Raw genomic sequence first — 22,156 nt, 5'->3', positions numbered from 1 at the left:
TCTGGCAACAGATTAGGGTGATTTTATCTTTTCTATTAGGCGGTGATTGCAAATCTCCCTGGGTTCATTAGTAGCTGGTAATCCCTCCAGATTTATTAGCTCAAACTGTGCCTCTTCCTTCACCTCCTCTCATCAGACGGCATCTCTGCTGTCTCAGCGGCCAACTGGGCTTTGCCCAAAGGCCCTTAATTCCTCGCGTCCTCTGTCCGAATTTCCATCAGTCTTGCCGAACAGTGGTTCCTCTGCCAAAGCCCGAGGCCGAGTGGAGGACAGAGACTCCTTCCAGACTCCAGAGGGGAACGAGCTCGGCGAATCCGTAACAGTCCTGAGCATGCCCCCACCTGGAGGTGCCAGACGGGACCGCCATCCTGGACACGCACTCCAGGGGCCGACCCTTTTAGTTCTAAGGGAGCTGACACCCTTATGACTAGGTGCTAGTCAGACTTGCACGTGCACGATCAGTTGTCCCGTAAACAGACTTGCCAGGGCTTCGCACGCTAATCGTTTTTCCAGCACACGTGAAAGAGATGTGTGACAATGATTAATAATTTAATAATGTGGCGGTGTGGCTAACGGATCACCAAACCCGTTTCCTCATCTGCTTGGGTGCACAGTACCCTGCTGGCAGGTAGGCAGGTAGGTGCAGGCATGTGACTGGGTGATAGCCAATGGAATCATGAGGAGGAATACTGTGTGTCGCTCTCACAGCCTCCTGTGTCTGATCCGCCATGTTTTTCTCCCATTCCGGGCCACTAGGAGGACATTTTTACAAGCCGGAAGAAGCCTAGGCCCTCAAACAACATTATGGAAGGCTGCCCACTTATCAGGAACACCCTCTGGGGGCTTGAGTTGAATGAGAAATATAGTTGCGTTGTGTAAAGCCAGAAGATTTAAGGGTTGATCTGTTATGGCAGTTGGTATGACCTACCAGATGCAAAGTGTTATCAATAGCTGATTTTTAATCTCACCCGAAATTTTTGAGATGGATATTATTATTCCTGCTGTACACAGGAAGAAACTGAGGTCCCCAAGAGCTTCAGGGGGCACACAGCCAGGAAGCTCCTGACCTGGGGGTTTTCACCAGTTCTGACTGGGTTCTTAACACACTGGCTACTTTCTCTCCTCACAAAGCTTCTTAATCAGTAGGACTCTCAACTTCAGCCATTCTTCAACAAAGAAGCCTTGCTTCTTTTGATTTGCAAACTCCAGAGAGAAATAAGAAACACATCTGACCACTTCACACCCATGAAGATGGTGATTATTAAAAAGGAAATAAATAAGTAAGTAAATAAATAAATAAATAAATAAATAACAAGTGTTGGTAAGGATGTGGAGGAACTGGAACTCTCACACATTGCTGGCAGGGATGAAAAATGGTGCAGCCACTCTGGAAAATATTTGGGGGGCTCCTCAAAAATGAAGCATAGAATTTCCATTTGATCGGGCAATTCCATTCCTCGGCTTATACCCAACACGACTGGATGCGGGGACTCAAACAGATATTTATATACTCACGTTCATAGCAGTATTATCTCCAACGGCCAGAAAATTGAGGAACCCTAGTATCGGCTGATGGATGAATGGATAAACAGAATGGTCTACACATACAATGGAATGTTATTCAGTCTTAAAAAGGAAGGAAATTCTGACACATGAATGAACCTTGAAGACGTTACACCAAGTGAAGTAAGTCATACACAAAAGGACAAATATTGTATAATTCCACTTGGAGAGGTACTTAGAACAGGCACATTCATAGCAACAGAAAGAACAATGGTTGCCAGTGGTCAGGGCAGGGTGGTGGGGGGAAGAAAGGATGGGGAGTCATTGTTCAGTAGGTGCGTGAACTTTCAGTTCAGGAAGCTGAGAATAGTTCTGGAGACAGATAGTGACGACGTCAATGTGAGTGTACTTATTTCTACTAAGTAGTATACTTAAAAGGGGCTAAAATGGTAAATTTTATGTTTTGTGTATTTTCCCACATAAAAAAAGTAAAAAAAATAAAGCTGTGATGCCTGCCATAACATGGATGAACCTAGAAAACAATGTGCTGGTGAAATGAGCCAGACACAAAAGGACAAATATTGTATGATTCCACTTGTATGAAATATCGAGGAAAGGCTAAGGCACAGAGACAGAGAACCTGTAAGAAGTTACCCGGGGCTGGGGGGAGGGGGATGAAAAGTTACTACATAATGGGTACAGAGTTCCTGTCTGGGGTGAGGAAAAAAAAAGTTTTAGAAACAGTGATGATGGTTGTATGACATTGTGAATGTAATTAATGCCAAGTAATTTTCTTGTTTGCCCTGCTCTGTTCCCTGTTTGGGTCTGGACTCTCACCCTCCCTTTGGTCTACCTGCCAGGACTTGCTTCCTTCTGGTTCCCGTCCTGATCTCTGGCCAAATGAACATCCTGGCTCGTAGTTTTCCATTAAAGTTTTAAAGTTATGAAGTTACCACTCCTCTGCCCTGGGCTCCCATGTTAGCCAGGTACCTGCAGAGGCCTGTTCCCACCTGTTCATTAGAGATTTGCTTTGTTGGGACTACATCCCGACCCATCAGAACCAGAACCAGGGCAAGAAGCTGTTTCACCAAACCTCTGACCCCAGTACAAACTATCCCAAATCTCATTCTGAAATAGATGTGTAAATAAAAGCCCAGACATCTGTTTTGCTGTTTGCTACAACTGTGTGCCTCCAACATCTATAAATTTCCCACGAATGACACCCTCCTCTGTTCAGGAGAGGGTCTGCCCCTAGACCCTGGTCTCTCCCATCTCGCTGAAGTGTCTCTCTCATTGCCTGACATCTCACTGTCACTCCTTCACTGAGCCTCGGCCTCTGCTGTACCACCAGACCTGGCTCTTCCCTGGACCTGTCCAGGCCTCCCTGGCTCTGTCCATGGTAGCTGCATGGTCCTCCTGGCCAGCTAGCTCTGGCTCACTTCCTTCCCTGTGTCAGTCACCCCTGGCCCCCAAAGCTCGGGACTGGCACACTCACTCTCCTGCTGCTCAGACCCCAACAGAGAGAAAAAACAGCTTTCTATAGGGTCAACTAAATTGATGGTTTAGAAGTTTGATTCATGATGGATATTTTTCTCCCAGCTCTTATGATGGGTAATCAACTGATCAAATCTAGAGCAGTCAATCGAATTCATTTATTACAGATGCCCTAAATCAACCAGCCTTCTTTTTTTTAATTAAAAATAAATTTAATTTTCATTTATTTTTTTCATGGAAATGTAGTTGACATATAATATTACATTAGTTTCAAGTGTATAGCACAGTGCTTTGACAATAATATATTTTATGAAATGCTCACCACGAGAAGGGTAGTCACCATCTGTCACCATAAAAAGTTATTATAATATTATTGACTATATTCCCCATGCTGTACTTTTCATCCCTATGATGTAAATTTTTTTCGTAACTGGAAGTTTGTACCTCTTAATCCCCTTCACACATTTCACCCATCCCCCCACCCTCGTCTCCTCTGGCAACCATGAGTTTCTGCTCTATATCTGAGTCTCTGTTTTTGTTGTTGTTGTTGATTTGTTTTTTAGATTCCACATACGAATAAAATCATGTAGTATTTGTTTCTGTCTGACTTATTTTCACTTAGCATCATACCCTCTAGGCCTATCTGTGTTCTCACAAATGGCAAGACCTCATCATTTTTATGGCTGAGTAATATTCCATCACACACACACACACACACACACACACACACACACACACACAATCTTTATTTACCCATCGATGGACACTGGGTCACTTCCATATCTTAGCTGTTGGGAATAATGCTGCAATAAACATAGAGGGTGTGTATATCTTTTTGAACTGGAGTTTTCACTTTTGTTGGGTAAATATGGACAGAAGTGGAATTATTGCCCCATACGGTATTTAGATAGGCAACAGACACATGAAAAGATGCTCAATCATCACTGATCACCAGGGAAATGCGAAAGCAGAACCACAATGAGGTACCAACTCACACCTGTCAGAATGGCTAGAAACAAAAAAAGATAAGAAATAACAAGTGGTGGTGAGGATATGGAGAAATTGGAACTCTCACGCACTGTTGGCGGGAACGTAACTGGTGTAGCCATCTGGAAAACAGTATGGCAGTTCCTCAAAAAACTAAAAATAGAAGTATCCATCAGCCTTCTTAATGCCTAGAAGGGAATGAAGTATGACAACCTGATCAATTACTCAGTAATTACCAACACAAACAAACCCTACTCTGGTCAGTTCAGCCATGTATAATAACTAACCTAGTTCTATTCATCCCTTGGAAATAAATAACATGGCATTACAGGAGTCACTATTACAGGCCACTAGAGGTTGGGTAGCAGATAAGTATCTCCTGTTTAACACATGGGAAGCATAAATAGGACTTCTAAAAATAATACCTTCTCTTTACGAAACTTGTATTGTGAGGCGGTTGCTATGTGGTTATCATCTCCAGAGGCAGGTATTATGAGCGTCCACCTACAGATGAGCTGTCTGAGGCTCAGGAAGGTTAAGTTACCTGCACAGGATCACACAGCCGGTAGCTGGTCAAACTAGAGTGCTAAATCACATCTGCCTAATGTCAAGGCCCATGCTTTTCCAGCTCATGGTGGTAGCTTTCAAAAAGCTAATCTGAGCACCTGCTGCATCACTGTGGCAGAATTCAGAGAGCTGGGCCATGATGGTTATCCCCGAGGAATTCAGAGAAGGAATATAGAAGTATTAAAGTCCAGGTGGCATGTGTATGTGGGGGAAAGGGATGTGAGAAACATGGAGGGAACTCATTCCCTCTGAACAAAGCCCCTCCCTCTCTGTTCCAAGGCTTCAACTGCAACGAGGCAGGAAGAATGGACTTACAAATAGTTTCTTTACTCTTAATAGGGGCCTGTCCTTTCTAGAAAGCCAAAGCACTAACGAGAGGCTTCCAGAATATTCTCCCACTGATTCTTGCAATGGCTCTGCTCCTATTTTCTTGAATGTTATTCAGCCATCATCATTCATACAGATATAATTTTTTTTAATTTTTCCTTGCAAACTTACAAACGGTGTGAGTCCTGTTAATTCCAGGTTCAAAGAACTCTCTGACTGAGGCATGTTCCCAGAGCTCATCACATTCAGTTTCGGGCCCCCCGAAGAAAAGAAAGCTCTTTGAAAGCTGCAAGTATCACAGTGTTATATATAAAACAAATACAATGCCTTAAAAACACACAGTACTTTTCAATTTACAATGCAGTTTTGACTTATCCTCACAACAAACTTGTGAGGTTTTATCATGCCCATTTTTTTTTTTACAAAGGAGAAAACGGGCTCAGAGAGTCAGCGTGACTCCCCCCCCCCCAAAGCCACACAGCATATAAAGCAGAGTGGGGCACAGACCTGGGTCTCCTGACTTCACAGGCCTGTGCTTTTTTTCCACTAGATAAATCATCACACTCATTATTATCAGTCCTGAAAAGAGGCAGTGGCAGTACATAGCGTGGGTGATGCGTTCTTAAAAATCTCCAAGCCAAGCAACTCCACCTTGTTCTGGTGACTGTCCTGGGAACTCATATTCCAAATGACTGGCCTCCTTCCATCTGCTAAGTCACGGCTATGACTTGCTACTTAACTTTGTCCTCCTTTGCTGACGTGGCTGCCTAATGTGGGGGGCACCCCTGGCTGGGGTGCATGAGGCAGCCCCTGGCTCGCCTCTTCCCTCTTCTTCCCTCCACTTCCCAGCTCCCCAGATGGAACCCGATTGTACTTTCATCTCCCTTTACTCTGCTGCCAACTTCCCCGGACTCCCCCAGATGCCTCCTTACTTTAAGCAAATGCTTCTGCATTGCTCTGGGAATAGTCTAATCCTTTTCTCCCTTTTTACATGTTAATGCCGTGATTTACAGCAGCAGTGCTGGATAGGAAAAAAATAAATAAGCAAACAAAGAAATTCTTTCTGTTCTACATTTTGCCCGGTAGTCACTGGGAGGGGGCATGAGAGGGACTGGGGTGCTGGTCGTGTTCTAATGCTGGATCTGGGTGCTGCTTACACAGGTGCACTCACCTGAAAAACATTCACTAATCTGTGCACCTATGATTCGTGTGGTCTTCCATATGTATGCTAGGACTCCATTAAAAATTCCAACCACAGGGGGCGCCTGGGTGGCTCTGTCAGTTAAGCGTCCAACTTTGGTTTTGGTCAAGATCTTGCGGTTCGAGAGTTCGAGCCCTGCGTCAGGCCCTGCGCTGACAGCTCAGAGCCTGGAGCCTGTTTCGGATTCTGAGTCTCCGTCTCTCTGTCTGTCCCTCCCCCACTGTGCTCTCTCTTTAAATATAGAATTAAGCATTGAAAAACAAAATTCCAACAACACAGTAGGCAGTTTGGTGGGGGTGGTGAACTGGGAAACGCTGAATGGCTTTCTGGCAAGCCTGTGTTGAGGGAGTCCCTATACCAGAAAAGAAGCCACACTCGATTCCTCCGAAATGTCTCGACTCTGAGAGCAAAGGCCTCAGCATGCTTCAGATATAGCAATTCCACAGCAGCCCCGACAAAGGGCTCTTCATAAGAACCTACATACAGCTGGAAAAGAATACAGATCACAGAGTCCCAGCCTGTCTCTGTGAGCAGGCATCTCCTCAACCGTGCAGGACATTTCAGGAAAGCAGGTCCCTAAATCCAGGAGGGACGCTGCACGATCCCCTAGACTGCCCATCACATATGTTGGCTGAGAAGGTTGTAACTTCTCCAGAGCCTTTCTCACTTTAAGATTTAAGAGTCAAACCTGTAGATGTCGTGTTCTGCTCCCCAACCTAGCAGGGATCTTAAAATTCATTGACATCTGCCTTAAATCCTCTCAATAAGTAACTTTCAAGGATGGATGTAAATAGATAAATGAACAGTAATTAGCTAACATGCCCATCCTGGAGCAGGCAGTAAGTCTGAAGTGACTCACTGTTTCCTGGACTTGCCATGTCCTTTCAAATCTCCAGAGACGTGGATATGCTGTTTCTTAGGCAGAACTCTCTTCCTTTTTTAATCTAGAAAAAACCCTTAACCCCCTTGAAGGCATAGCCTAAAGGCCTCTTCTTCGGTGAAGCATGTCCTGCCTGTCCCACAATGAGCAAGTGGCCCCTGTTCCAGGATCTAGAGTGCTTTGTCTACACATCTACTAGAAGTTACCCCTTTGCACTGCAGTAGGTACTTCGAGTTTTCCCAAGGCAGGCTTGGTTTCTTATTCTCATTTTCCTCCCTAATGCCTGGCCCGGTCCCTGTTACACAAGAGGTGGTCAAAAGCACGTCTGCATGAAGGGGCCACCGAGCTAAGTGATCTCGACATCCACGCATTTATAAAATAAAATAAACCTCTTCTCTGAATGATTGTTTACGACAGCTCTGTTTGTAACAGTCAGAAAGTGGAAACAACCAAAATGTCTCTCAGTAGGTGGATGGTTAAGCAAACCGTGGTACGTCTACACCGAGAAATGCGATTCAGCAATAAAAAGGAACGAACTATTGATTCGTGGAACTTGGATGGTCTCAAGGGCATCACACTGAGTGAAAAAGGTCATACGCTGCATGATTCCATTTATGTAACACTCTCGAAATTATAGAACTGTAGAAATGGAGAACAGATTAGGGGTTGTGAAGGGTTAGAGATGGTGGGAGGGAGGGTGGCGGGTGAGATAAAACGGCGGCATGAGGGAGATCTTTGGGTGATGAGATGGGGTCGTTTTGGTTACAGTGGGATTTACATATATCTACACAGGTTTGATAGACTGGATATTTTGATATTCTGGTTTTGGTAATCATACCGCAATTATGTCAGATGTAACCACTGGAGGAAACTCAGTCGAAGGTACACGGTACCTCTCTGTACTATCTTTGCAACTCTTGTGAATCTGTAATCATTTCAAAGTAAAGTTATAACATTTTTTAAAAAACCAGTTCTCTGAGGTTCCTTCTACTGAGTGTCCATCCTTCACCACAACCTTGCATATTTCTTAGTCTTTTACAGTTTCAAAATGCCTCCGTGTAGATTGAATCATGCAACTCTATGACATATCTGTTCCTATCCCCATTTTACAGATAAGGAAACCAACGCTCCATGCTTGTTGAAGAGCACACGGTGTGTGGCAAAGCTGGTTCTCCAACCTGACTCAATAAAATTTCTATAGACCTGTTTTCTCGTCTGCAAGGTAAGGGGATTCGGCAAAGGCAGCCTCTGTAGGTGCATCCGGTTCTAACCTCGTATGATGTGTACTTTTGTGGCCCGGCTGTCCTACCTCTGAGTTAGCATTAAGGGTCTGACAATCCATGGTTGGACTGCAGGCCAGTAACTGGACCTACAGAGAAGACACATCCATCAGAGGACTCAATGCTAGGTAGCTGGTGGCATTTGGATGGAGGCATTAGACTCCCCCAGTTCCCACCCTCCCAAGGCTAAGAGTTGTTGAGATGAGAATCCCAGTAGCTCCTGGACTTCCATGTTTCTACAATGCCCTGCCTCTCTGGTTGGCTTCTGTTCCTCTGCTTTAATTTCCCCCACTCCCCATCTCCTGGGCTTCATTCCGTCACACCCCGCTGACTCTAATTATTGATACTCTGTGCCAAGGAGGTGAGCTGTGAAAATGTCTTACCAGATTAGTGAAGATGTATGTGTAATAGGCCGACACCATCCCGAGTTCAGCTGCCTGCAAAGGGAAGAGAAGGAGATTAGAGAGAAAACAAAAACCCACTAGAAGTGTGAATGAGCAGTAGGGGCTCCAAGTGTCCGCCATTTGTCTGACCCCCTTCCCTTCGGTTCTTACGTTGCCCTTGACTTGGAGGATGACTTGGTGGAGGGTCTCTCCCCTGCCACCCTGCTCTCCACCCCTGCAGTGACACTCCTAGCAGCTGATGTTCTCATGCACAACACATTCCCACGGATATAACCAGATATTATGGAAACCAAAATGACTTTAAGGGAAATGAAGCAAATAATAAAACAGACTAAAATAATTATCTCCCAAACTATTAGCAATAACAATGGCTAACACGTACCCACTCCTTAGTATGGGCCAAGCACTAGAAAGCACTTCGCTTGGGTTAAGTCGATGAGGTAGGCACTATGACTCCTCCCCCGCCCCCCACGTTGACAGCCAGGGACATCAAAACACCAAAGGGCTATGGAACTGGTACGAGATCATACATCTCATAAGTGGAAAAAGATGAAATTAAAGCCAGGCAGCCTAATTTCAGTCCTTTTAACCAAACTATACTCTCCCCCAGAGGACCGTGATATTGATGGAGGTACTGACAACTCTCAGGGGCCGAGGCAGAGTCAGGAGAGTCTGTGGGTTGTAGGCAATTCCCAAATTAACTCAACCCGACAAATGCGAGCGAGCCAGGCTCCTAAGAGTCTTTGAATCTGCAGTAATGTAGGAAACAAGTGAATCATTTGCAAACTTTGGTCCTTTATTAGTAGTAAGGAACAAGCTGCTTGTGACATGCCTCACCCTTGATCAGAGCACACCCGCGTGTCATCGTCCCAGAGTTGGGAGGCTGCGACTCCAGAACAGCCTCCCTTTTGTCTGATCTTTGTAGCCATCACAGGTCCCCCACACCAACCTCCCCCGTCAGTGTGCCCGGCTTTGAGCATGACAGGTGCCACAGAAGCCGACAAGTAGATCAGGTAAATAATGAGCCCGGCTCTCCCCAGGGTCCTCATGCCTTCTGACAGTCAGATTTTCATCATGTATCTTGCAGCCCCAGGGCCACTGGGAAACAGCTTCTGTCGTGACTATGGAGGTGGGTGAGGGGAAAACAAGGGCCAGGGTGATTACATTTTCCTCTTACAAAGTGTTTTTCTCTTGAGGAACTCCGGTAACTTTGTGAACGTTCTTATAGGAGCCCCCACAGACTCCTTTAAGAGCAGGCTGGAGTCCTTCTATTGCCACGATTCCACTGGAGACCGAAGTACAGAAGGGCTCCATGCCAGGGCAAGACGGTGCTGGGGTCGGTCACATGGGGCTCGAGGCCTTGCTTCCTCCTCAACTTCCAAGAGGCTGGTATGGCCTGATGCCCATCCCCCCCCCAACAGTCCATATAAAAGTGCTGTTGCCGGTTCATCACTGCCTAGATGGGTGGGAGCCCCCTGGTTGCAGGGATGGGCAGGGGCCAGGGGCTGGGGAGGGGGCACTGTCAGATAGTTAAAACCCATTTGTGAAGTCTGCTACCCAAAGATAAAAGACAAGAGATCCTTGGTTTTTAAGACCTGAATTCTGGGTAAACACGAAGTTTGTTGCCGGAACAGCTGCTCAATAAAGTAGGGGATTACTCTGCAAATCCTTCTGAAATCGAGAGACAGCAAGCAGAGTGTTGCCAAGCTCCAGGGCCAGGCTTGCATGTGCACACCGAGCCTTCCGGAAGCTCCCTGTGCTCTCTGCTCACACTGCTTCCCACACTGAATCCATCCTTCATGGAGCCCCCCCCCCCCCAGCCCCCAGGGCTGTGCTATAACCCTGGAGAGGAGCTGCCTGCAGCCCCAGCCCAGACCCGATGCAGGGCATCCCTGCTGGGGGCACTAGGAAGTCAAACGGAAACAAAGGGAACTGGTTTCCGAAGCCTCGCTCGTCATTGATGGGCTTGGTTCTAAGGTCACAAGGGCTGAGGGCAACAAGTGGTCCCAGGAAAGCCTGCTACTGGTCACCCAGCAGAACCCTTTGCCAATAATCGTCATTACGGGGAGAGTTTTCTTCAAAAGCACAGCCATTGGAAAAAAAAAAAAAGTGTTGTTAATGAAAATACCCAGTATTGGCAAGAGTACCATAAGATACCTATACACTTATGGGAGTATAAATTGTTATGGCCTTTTTAAAAGGCAATCTGGCAAATCATATCAAAACCCTTAAAAGCATGCATATCTTTAACTCGGTAATTTCACTTCTGGAAATTTATGCTAAGAAAATATTCGTGAACGTGCATAAAGATTTATGTACAAAGATGCGCATCCCACATTGTTTATTACAGCAAAAGATTGAAAACAACCTGTATCTCCAACAATAAAGGGCTGGTTAAATAAATTATGGGATGCCCACATGATAAGAAATGATGTGCCATTAAAACATTTGCAGACAAATACGTAACGACACAAAGCAAATCGCATGGCATAGCATTGAGCGGGGAAAAAAGCAGGTTACAGAAGTACGTGGGCCGTGTGACGATCATTTTGAAAACAAACAAATGTGTCTACAAAGGTAGATAGGATAGACCACGAAATTTCACAGTGGCTGTCTCTGGGTGACGGAATGTCTTAACTTTTCCATGTGTCCCTGTAAGATTTTTCTATCAGACCTCAAAGTCAAGGCTTCAAGAAAGAAAGAAGAAGCTATGATGATTTCTATTTGCTTCTATGTGCTTTTCTGTACTTTCTAAAATTTCAACGATAGGCATATTATTAGAAAATAAAAGAGCCCGATCACGCATGCTGGGAGCCATAAAGCATTCCGGAGGTTATTACACTATGATTATAAGGGATGCCCCCGAAAGGCTTCAGCCTGGAGGCTGTCCAGGGATGGGCTCTGGCTACTGTAGTGGGGACCGTGCATTGTCCTGACTGCCCTCTGCAAGGGAGGGGACAATTATCTTACTCCCTGCCCCCAGCTTCCCCTAAAACCTAGAGGATTTTTTCCATCCTTGATAACTTCATTGATCATCGGCCCAGACATAAGAAAAGAAATACAGAAAAAAATTCTGTTTGAGTGTGTGTGTGTGTGTGTGTGTGTGTGTGCATGTGTGCGTGTGTGTGCGCGTGTGTGTGTGTATGTATGTGTGAGAGTTGGAGTATATGCTCCCAGACAGACGTGGGTTTGGAGCTGTGCAAAATTACTATAGCAACGGGCTGAAGGGACAGCCCTCAGTATTCAGAGAACTCATTCAAATCTCTTATTAACTCTGAGACCAAAACTAGCTGAGGAGGGGTGGGTAGGAGAGGGAGAGGGGGAAGCGGAGGAAGAGACAATCAGCTGAGTGTCTGGCGGGCTCCTCATAGCTTGGCAGAGGTTAACAAGGAGCCTCGCTCCCCCAGTGGAAGATGGCAGGTTGAGTTTAAATGTGCAATTAGATTGGCACTGGAAGAGGCCAGTGTGCCTGGGGGAGCTGCTGGGAGCCACAGGGGAGCCCGCAGCAGGGTCTGTCTGTCTGGGGTTACATGGCTAGCCCAGCCACCAGCCCAGGAACTGGTGGCAGGGGACTCTGAGGCTGCCCAGATGTTTCCAGCTGTTCCCCTGGCACCCGACTTCTCTCTTGGTCTTCCTCTGTCTCTCTCTCGTTCTCAGATGGGCCTCCCTCACAGAGCTCCAGTTTCTATTACTGTGAGTTCCGATCCAGGGACTGCCACCCTGCCCCTTGTATTCTGAGGAGGGGTAGGTAGAAGAAACTGCTGATTGGCTGTCAGAGACAACGGGTACCGGCCCGGCTCTGCTCCTCACTGGTGGAGCCTCGGACAAAGCCGTTCCTCTCCCAGAGTCTCAGTGTCTTCATCTGTCGAGGGAAGACAGGATACCGGCCCCACATAGTCATCGAGAGGATTATGCTGGGAGATCACGCAGCAGCAGTCTGCAAACTAGTACACCGTACGGGGATTGCAGAGGACGGTACACACTCACGGGACTGCCCAGCTTGTCAAAATATGGAAATGCTTTTGAACCACTTGGCACATAGCCTCTGCCCCAAGTGCCCTGCCCCCACTGCCCCGGCCCCTCCTGGGAACCCACCAACCCTGGCAGGGTCTTAGCTGGGGGCTGCCCGCCCGGCTGCACCAGGAGTTGATATTTTTATAACATCATCCTCATTCTGCTTTTTCTTTCAGCTTGCAGGAGCCATCCACTGCAAGTGAAGCACAGGGAAGTCTGCCAGGGTTCGGAGGCCAGGACCCAGGGAGAACACCCAAGGCAAAGAGGGAGCAGGGCACCAGCTCAGGAGGAGAGAGGGAGAAGGGAGAAGGATGCTCCCCGCCCACCTCACCCGGCCCGGCTCCCACCTTCAGGAGGATGGTGTGGGACATGGAGGCGTTGGCATGGATGATGATGGTGGCTGTCTTGTCGTCCCGGATCTCCTTGAGGAGCGGGGTGGGGTCCCGGGTGTCATCCAGCATCCGGACGGAGAGTGTGTCCTTGGAGATAAGGAATTGCCGCAGCAGCCTCTCCAGGTTTAAAAGGCCTGGAGGGGAGAGAGGATGAAGCCCCTGAGGGTCCGCCGTGCTGCCTGGGGAGACACTGGAGCAAAAGCGAGACAAGCAAAGACCGGGGCTGGAGGCGGGGTCGTGGGTCCGGCCCTACTGCCGGTGCTGAGCAGGTGTCTCAACCTCTGTGGGCTTCGACAGTCCCTTCTAAAGTAAAAAGAATGCTCCCGAGCCCCTATGGCCTTCCCCAAAGCCCTCAGCAAGGCTCTTCGAAAGAGAGACGGAGGTCCCTCAAGTGGGTTGAGGGCCCACTCTCCTTCCCACAGCACTCGGGAGCGGCCAAGACCAGGGTTCAGAGACCAGCAGGCTTGGTTTCTCCCCCTCACTTGGCCACCCACTCATGAAGTGACCTTTTCATGTGGCCGGGGCTCTTGGCCTCAGTTTCCTCATCTGAAAAACCAAAGGAACAGCAGCCGGCTCCCAGGACGGTGGCGAGGACTAACTGAGATAATCCGTAAAGTGCTTAGGCCCACACCTCACCCATCACGAACGCCCATGGATGTTCACAGATGTTCCATCTAGCCCTACAAGAGCCCAGCCTTTGTTTTCATGTAGATGTGGGGGAGCCGTCTCCTCAAGATCACAAGGCCCAGTTAACAGGCCTAACAAAACCCTTTGAATTCCTCAGAGCAGGGTGGCTGCATTAAGACCAGGTATCATTATGATGATAAGAGGACAGGCTTTGAACTGCACTCCAGCAGGCAGTAACGTGGGCCCAGAACAAAGCGAAAATACAGGATTGTGAGCGAAGGACTCTCCCCACCACCACCTCCCCGACCCCCCCCCCCCAGCTGTCTGCTGTCTAGGAGCAGGGGTGGGAGGAGGGTTTCTGGAATGTTATCACTGCGACACAAGGGTCTCAATTCAGCGTTGCCTCCGAAAAGGCAGGCCAGGAAGAAGGTGTGTGTGAGGGGTGGAGGGTGGGGTCTCCCGGGAAGACAGTGGTCTCAACTCCAATGGAAAGAGAAGCAAAGGCATTCGTTCCCAAAAGCAACGACAAGAGTAACATTTATTGGATCCTGATTCTGTTTCTATTCTGTTCCAGAAAATGGGCTAAATATTCTACGTGGCTTTTCTAAGTCCTCACCACAATCCTACGATGCGTTTTAATCCCACACACAGAGGGAAACATGAGGCTCTTGGACCCGGCTCCATACCCTGGATGGCAAGGAAGGACTGGCTTTCTAACCAAAGCCCCCTGGGCTCTGCTCTCTGCCCCAGCTACAGGATGTTCATTGCAGGCCTGTCTTGAACGTGACCCCAGACTCCCCCGGTGCAGATTCCTCACCCTCCCGACCCTCAAAGATCGAAAGGTGAGAGAGAGACCGGGAGGGGGGGCGGGGAGGGCTCTGAAGGGCATCTCTTCGACCTCCCTTGATTTGTAGAGATGATGAAACTTGCCTAGTCACACAGGGACGCAGCTGGGACCAGAGTCCCCACTTTGTCATCTCCAGCCAGCCCTCTTCCCATGAGACCGGGTGCCTCTCAGGACACACGCATAAGAAGCAGCACACACAGAACCTAGGAGGGGCTCGGGGGCGTGTGTCTTACATCTCTGGACTCGGGGACGAGAGCCCCACACCGGGCATGTTATCTGACAAGGATGAGGTGGCAGGGTGGAGCCCGAGGGCCCGGCGACGAAGCCAGGGGCTCTGGGAAGGTAGTGCCAACCCCCATCCTCCCACCATGGGTCCCAACAAGGCGGTCCGGCAAGCTGGCAGCTGCAGCAGGAAGGGAAAACTCTGGAAGGGGCGGTCATTCAAAAGAGGCTCCATGGGGCGCCCCGGTGGCTCAGTCGGTTAAGCGTCCGACTCCAGCTCAGGTCACGATCTCGCGGTCCGCGAGTTCGAGCCCCGCGTCGGGCTCTGGGCTGATGGCTCGGAGCCTGGAGCCTGCTTCCGATTCTGTGTCTCCCTCTCTCTCTGCCCCTCCCCCGCTCATGCTCTGTCTCTCTCTGTCCCAAAAAGAAATAAACGTTGAAAAAAAAATTAAAAAAAAAAAAAGAGGCTCCAGAACCAGTGGGCCTCTCCTTCCTTCCCCCACAGGGTCTCGAAGGAGACTTGTGAACCTCCACTCCCACTGCTGTCTGTGCCCCCTGCAGCCCCTCACCACCACCCCCATCAGGAGGGGCTTGACCCTCACCAGCTGTGTGATCTTGAGAAGTCGTCTAACCTCTCTGAGGCTCCGTTCCTCATCTGCAAAATGGGTGTAACAGGGGAGAACTCACTGAGATGCTGGAATGTGTGGTTTCACTGTTCCTTCCGCATTTACTCATCCCCACAACAGCTCAAAGGCAGGTGTGGCTCAGTGAGGCAGAATAAAAAGGGACTAAAGTCCAAGCCTGTTCAACCAACATCTATGCGTCCCAAGAAGCCAGGCACTGGGCCCATAGGACGTCAGCAGAGAAGAGGTATCATACAAACCCTGCCCTCCGGGAGCTTAGAGCGCAGGGACTTGCAACTAAATCTATAACAAGGTTCCCACCATACCCATATTTTGTTTGATGGGCTAAATCATCTGGGTTTCCACGGGGCAGCCTCTTTTAGTTCTGTGTGTAAAATGGAGAGAATATTCACCACACCTTCCTCAGAGGTCGTGAAAAGCAAAACCCCACCTGCACAAAGGTCAGAGCACCTGACCCCAAAGACCCTATACAAGGGGAGCAGGAAAGGCCACAGCCGGTGCTCCTGGAATGCTGGCCATCTCTTTGGCTCAAGAAAATATCTGTCTGGGCATGCTATGGGGGAGAGGGCAGCTGGAAGGGTGAGTAAGGGAGTGGAGGCAGAGGGCAAGGCCACCGGTCCTGGGATGTAGCAGGGAGGGTCTCTAGAGTCTGGCTGGGAAAGAGGCCAAATCCCCTGGGATTCCTCGGAGTGGCGGTGCAGTTCAGCGGGACGAGACGGGGAAGCTTGGAGGATGCCACGGGGATTAGGCACAGCATGGAGACGCTTGGCCAGGGCAGCATAGGGGCAGTTCATCCCTTTAAAACTGGCAGGTGCCCTGAGCTTCCAGGGAAGACCTCCTAGACGTGAGATAAACTGGGGACCCTGCTTCAATTAATGCCCAGCGTGCCTCACCCGACTGCCCCTGGGGTGCTTTGCTGCCCTTTCAACAAGGAAGCAGCACCCCCGCCCCCATCTCCTCCAGCATACTGTGCACATGCTGAGTGAGAAGCAGGGTGGGGACAGGGAGGGGAGAAGGGCAGAGAGTGCTCGGAGGGCTCTGCATCCCACCCAGGATCTCTGATCCGTCACCCCTTTCCCAGGCTGGAAGCAGCAGACAGGGAACAGGGTGGCAGGTGAGTTCCGGCTCCGGTGCTGCTGGGATTGGTTAGTTCTGGTGGCTCCCTCCGCCCCCACCCCTCCCCAGCACCTCAGTGTCCTTACCTGTAAAGTAAGGATAACAACTACCTTACAGGGTTAGTAAGAGGATGTCAAGTAAAGCAGAGCATTGTCCGTCCCCTAGAAGATGCTTCACAAATCTGGTTTCCGTTTGACCCCTCCCCCACCCATTCACATCCTAACTGTCCTTTCATCCCATCTCCTCCTCTTCCCAGATTTATTATCCAATCCGCAAAATACGGCTCTCGGTTAGAAACCACGTAACATACTTGGTAGCGTATATGCACGCATATATGTATATACATTATAGTATATGCATAAGCACTCAGTATTTCATGGTGTTGGGTAGGAATCCCACTTCAAACTCTTCTGCACACACCCAGTGTGAGGCAGGGGGCACAGTGCTGGCTGGTGGGCTGAACTAGAGACTCCCAAGGAAGACTCCCAGGGAAAACTCCCTGGGAGACTGTGGCGGAGTGGGGGGGGGGGGGCAGAGAGAGACCCTACGTCTCAATAGAGCGGGGGAGCAGCGGTGCCAAGTGGGGAACAGACACCATGCCACTTGAGGAGCAGCTGAAGGAAGGGGGGTGCCTGGCTCAAGAAGAGACAGACTTGCTCTTGGCAGCCTGAAGGACGACACCCTAGAACAGGGTGGGTGGAGGTCACAGGGAGATAGACTTAGCTTAACCTAAGGAAGAACCTCTGTCTGAGCTGTCTAACGATGCAGTGGGCTGCATCATAAGGTAGTGAGTTCCCCGTCACTGGAGATAATCAAGGAAAGCCTGAAGCCCCTCTTGATGACTGTCAGAGAGTGAATTAACCCAGGGAATGGTAAATTGCTCTAGAAGAACACTGATGTTTTTCCAGCCTAGGGATTCTTCAGTTCTATGAATCAGAAAGGGATCCTTTTTTTTTTTTTTTTTTTTTTTTTTTTTTATTCTGGGCAGTGGAAGGAATTTGCAGAAGGGAAAGTGTGGTTTAGTTACATTAGGAACATTAGGAGTTTTTCAGCGCAGTGTGGCATTTTCCAATCGTCACTCTCTTCCCCTCGATCTGTTTAATGGCACTAAGGGATTCGCCGAAGGCTGCTGCTGCCACCAGAGGGGTTAAGAGCTGTTCTCTTCCCAGCTTCCCCTCCACCTCTACCCCAGCCCTCTTCTCCTGCGGGGCCCTTGGCCCAGCAGCAGGTCTGCCTGCCAAGTCCAGGGCTGAGAGGGACCTGGGGAACCCATTAGTCTCGCTCAAGATGCAACGGGATGGATCGATGAGAGCCTCAGCAGGCCGGCTGTTCTGGGAAGAAGGAGGGAGGCTGGCTTCTGCAACCGGAAGGCAGGGGGCCAGGCAGGGCGGGAGGAGGAGAGAAGAGCTGTGAAAGGCACAGCCGGGGTTGGACAGGGCCGTAGGACAAGGACACAAATACCTAAGTGATGGGTCTACAGGGGCACAGAGGACCCTTGTATCAAAAAAAAAAAAAAAAAAAAAAAAAAGAATAAACACCCATTTCGACTGGCATCCCTCTCTCTCCACAGGCTGATTCCCTTGGCTACGGGCTTTGGTTCTAGAAAAACGCTAATACTCCCAGAACAGACAGCACTTTGACATCTTGTGGGAGGCAGCTGATGTAATAGTGACCTCAGAGGTCTGTAGCAAGGATTTAGGGAGATAACATGGTTCACCATTGCACTCACTGCCCTGAACCTGGAAAGGCTCCATTTCCCTTCTCCCCGTGCCGGCCGCACAGGCCTCAGGGTGTGTCATTTTCAGTTTTCAGACCTTTCCTCGGCAGCAGATCCTGATGGAGAGATGGGAATGAGAGTCTAGGGTGTCGCCAGTAGGGAAAAGGCACAGAACAAGTTCAAGGGCCTGAATGATGCATTTCACCTGCTTCTTGGTTTTTGTCTCATCCCACAGCTGGGCTTGGCCCTGAGGCCAGCCAGGGGAGACCAGACTACAGGAGCCAGAGGAGGAGAGAGACAGGGCCTGGGGGACGAGGTGAGGCTTCCTGCTCACAGGAGGGCTGTCCTCTGCCTTGCCTGGCCCTGTGGGCCATCTTCTCTGATGGTAAGGGTGGGTGTGGGAAGAGCCTGGCCTCTGCACTCCTGCTGTCTCCTGGAAGGAGGAAAGAAAAGGTCTCTCTCTTCTGCCTTTTCCACAGTACTTGGAGAAGCAGGGGGAGGAGGTAATAAGAACCATGTGTGTTAAAACACTTAATCTCTCTTTTCCTCATGCATCTAATAGGAATGTTTATGGAGTTCATCTTCTATGGTTATCATGAAGTTTGTTTATTTATTTTTAATGTTTATTTATTTTTGAGAGAGAGTGTGTGAGCAGGGGAGGGGCAGAGAGAGAGGGAGACACAGAATCCTAAAGCAGGCTCCAGGCTCTGAGCTGTCAGCACACAGCCTGGCGGGGCTCAAACCCACGAACCGTGAGATCATGACCCGAGCCGAAGTTGAATGTTTAACCCACTGAGCCACCCAGGCGCCCCCGTTATTGTGAGATTTAAATGGGATAATTTAAAAAGCCTTAGCAGGGTTTTGGGCACATAGTGAGTGCTCAACAAATGGTTAATTTTTTCTCACTATGAGGATAAGGCCTCCCATAGTGAGTTCCCCCTTGGGGCTGGCATGGATAGGTCCACTAGTGCCCCAGTATTTTCACAAGGGGCCCTGGGTCTCCTCCACCCCTTGCTGCCATGACCTCAATTACAGGGTAAAGTAACAGTGAGTAAATGTTTATTATGTTCTGGGCCTCCATACCTTCCACCCGAATGCCCTGAAAAGCAGTATTATTCCCACTTTACACAGGAGGGAACTAAGGCTCAGAGAGGTCCAGTGATGTGCGTGATATCACACAGCTCCTGAGTGGCGGAGCAGCTTGGTTTGACTCCAAAGACGGTTCTCTTTTACTGCACATTCTGCACTTCTCTCCAGCTGTGCCTCCTCCCCGGGGTCGGGGTCTGCTCCTCTCCCACCACCTGGACTGAGTTTCGCAAGCACAGGGACAGTAGGAGGACAGAGCTGAACTCTGGTCGCTGTGCTCCAGGTCCTGACTTGGCGTTGTTCACAAGGGCTCCAACGGGGGCGCCCGGGCAGCTCAGTCGGTTAAGCGTCCCACTTGGGCTCAGGTCACGACCTCACAGCTCGCGGGTTCAAGCCCCGCGTCGGGCTCTGTGCTGACAGCTAGGAGCCTGGAGCCTGCTTCAGATTCTTTGTCTCCCTCGCTCTCTGCCCCTCCCCCGCACACACTCAGTCTCTCTCTCTCTCAAAAACAAACAAACATTAGAAAAATTAAAAACAAACAAACAAACAAAAAACGGGCTCCAAGAAGGAAGGGAAGAAAAACTGGCGTGTGCCTCTTGTTTCCTAAGTGCGGCTGCCGTGTCACGCTCGGTGTGTGTCATCCTATTGAATGCCCTCGGCCATCCTTCCGGGGAGGTATCGTTGTCCCCACTTTATAGACAAGACAACGGGAGGCTAGAGAGGTCCTAAGTCACCTTCCCAAGGTCACACAGGAAGTAAACAGGTGGCAGAAGGCATAGCGGCACACGACATGGCCACAGAGAGCGTAAATACTTAGAAAGAACGCCAAGGCGAACGTAAGAAATATACGTGTGGTTTGAACTTCACACAAAGGTACCAGGAAAATACGTGATGCTTGTGACCAAAGGGAGTCTAAGGCTCTGGGTCCATCCTGAGCGTCTCAAAAGCTTACTGTGTGTCAAGGCTGGGGGATCTCACCAATGGGGCCTCAGGGGCCATGGTGGGAACCCCAACTCTCCTTGGAAGCCCCCAAACAGCCACGTCCCCTACGCTCAATGGTGATGACCAATATGGCATGCCCAGGCCCCTTGCCTCTCCCCCAGCCTCATTACAACTAAGCACTTGTGGGCGTTCTGATTTTTCTCCCCCGATTCAAGAAAAAAAAAAAAAATAATGTAAAACACAATACAACTCTACTTGGTCCAAAATGCGCTTATTAAAAATCTACTTTTGGAGAGAAGGAGAGTAAGTGGTATGATTCCCCATGGAATGATCTCTGTTACGCCTAATTCTGATGGCTGGAAAATAGAATTAGATGCCTGTTCCTAATTCAAATTGCAGTGTCTCCTGGACCTGCGTTAATAAGGAAGGATAGCAGAGTTTCTCCTCCGAAGCTCTGAGCTACATTTCCCTTCAGTCCCTGATTTCTTCACCCTTTGATTAGATTTTAATCCTCCTTGCCCTTGAACTTCTCCTGAGCTGCCCGCCCTTCCCTGGGCCCTGGTGGGTGGGACCGGAGTCACCCAGCAAGCCTCAATGGATGAGTTCTTCAAGCAGAGGCAGCACTGTGTGGTCGATGAGTCCCTCCTGGGCTGTGGCCCGGCCTCTCTGGGACTTGGGCAGGCTCATCCTTTTCAGGACGGGGTCTGGGCACGGCCATCCTGCATCCCGCTCAAGGGAGCGAGGGGACACGCTGCTCCAGAGAGAGCTCTGCCCCTCAAAAGACAACGTGCCCACCCTGAGCTGGGGCTCTGAGTCTGTCTGTGCAGACCAGGAGGGCGGGAGGGGCCGTGGAGGAGGACATTCCGGCCCAGAGTCAGAGGACCTGAGTTAGAGTCTCGCACCAGCTGTGCGACCTCAAGCAGGTCCCCGAGCAGCTTCAAGACTCTGTTTTCTTGGCTCTGGAACGACCGGGGAGGAGGCAAATGGAATGACAAAATCGTAATTGAAAGTGCTTTGCCATCTGCAAGGACTCGTATGAACGTCAAGGAATATTGTGATTCTAAGGGAAAGAGCCCTGGTCTAGGAGGCAACAGACTCTAGCACAGTGCTCAGTGCACAGTAGGTGCTTAACTGACAGAGGAGTAACTTCCTTCCCAGGAAGAGCTGAAGCAGAGAGAGCAGGGCTCACCCTACGCGCAAGAAGGACTGAGGCTAGACGTAAGAAAGAACTTCCCATCAGGCTGGTGAGACATTGGACTCGGCACTAGGGAAGGGCTGCAGGAGGATCTCTGCCAGGAGAGATTTACGGCCTGTCCTTTGTCTCTTAACATTCCTGCCATATGCATAGAGGGCACCAGTTCGGTCCTGCCTGAGCGGGTTTCTGGCAAACATTTCTAGGGGAGAATCCTTGAGTTTGCGACACCATTCAGCAATTCGAGGATGCCGTACGAGGAGGGCCAGCTGGTGGAATGCGACGTTGCCCAACTCCCTTCTATCAACTACTAGCATCCGGTGGGCTTTTCTATCAGCAGCCTTTTGGGACTCATGGTCAAAACTATTTGGAAGGGAAGAGGTAAGTGGTTGCTTTGGCCACAGGACAACTCAGAGCATCCGTGCTAATGTGTGCTGTGAATCTCCATGAGGGGGAAACAGAATGAAGCGTTTATCCAAACGTTTCTCCTTTTCATTTTTTATTTTGGCCACAAAACACTTCTCATCTAAAGCAGTGCTGTCCGATGGAGTTCTCTGGGATGCTGGGCATGTTCTGTGTCTGCATTGTCCACAGGTGGCCAAGGAGACTGAGGAACTGGATTTTGAGTTTTATTTACCTTCCACGTGGGGGAATTCCAAGACCTCCAAACCTACCGGGTCCTTGTAATAATTAAAGAAACTATATAGAACGCAC

General features: G+C 49.5%; 1 protein-coding gene across 1 annotated transcript in view; it reads right to left on the bottom strand.

Moving 5' to 3' along the window:
• The window catches only part of GRIK4 (glutamate ionotropic receptor kainate type subunit 4), a 311,988-nt gene that overhangs the window by 136,667 nt on the left and 153,165 nt on the right, over positions 1-22,156 (bottom strand). The window contains 2 exon segments of the mRNA XM_045038428.1: positions 8,623-8,676; positions 13,005-13,183. Of these exon segments, the coding sequence (XP_044894363.1) occupies positions 8,623-8,676; positions 13,005-13,183 (233 nt within the window).

Source organism: Felis catus, chromosome D1 (assembly GCF_018350175.1).
Source record: "Felis catus isolate Fca126 chromosome D1, F.catus_Fca126_mat1.0, whole genome shotgun sequence".
Classification (NCBI taxonomy): Eukaryota; Metazoa; Chordata; class Mammalia; order Carnivora; family Felidae; genus Felis; species Felis catus.
This window is presented reverse-complemented; position numbering and strand designations above follow the sequence as displayed.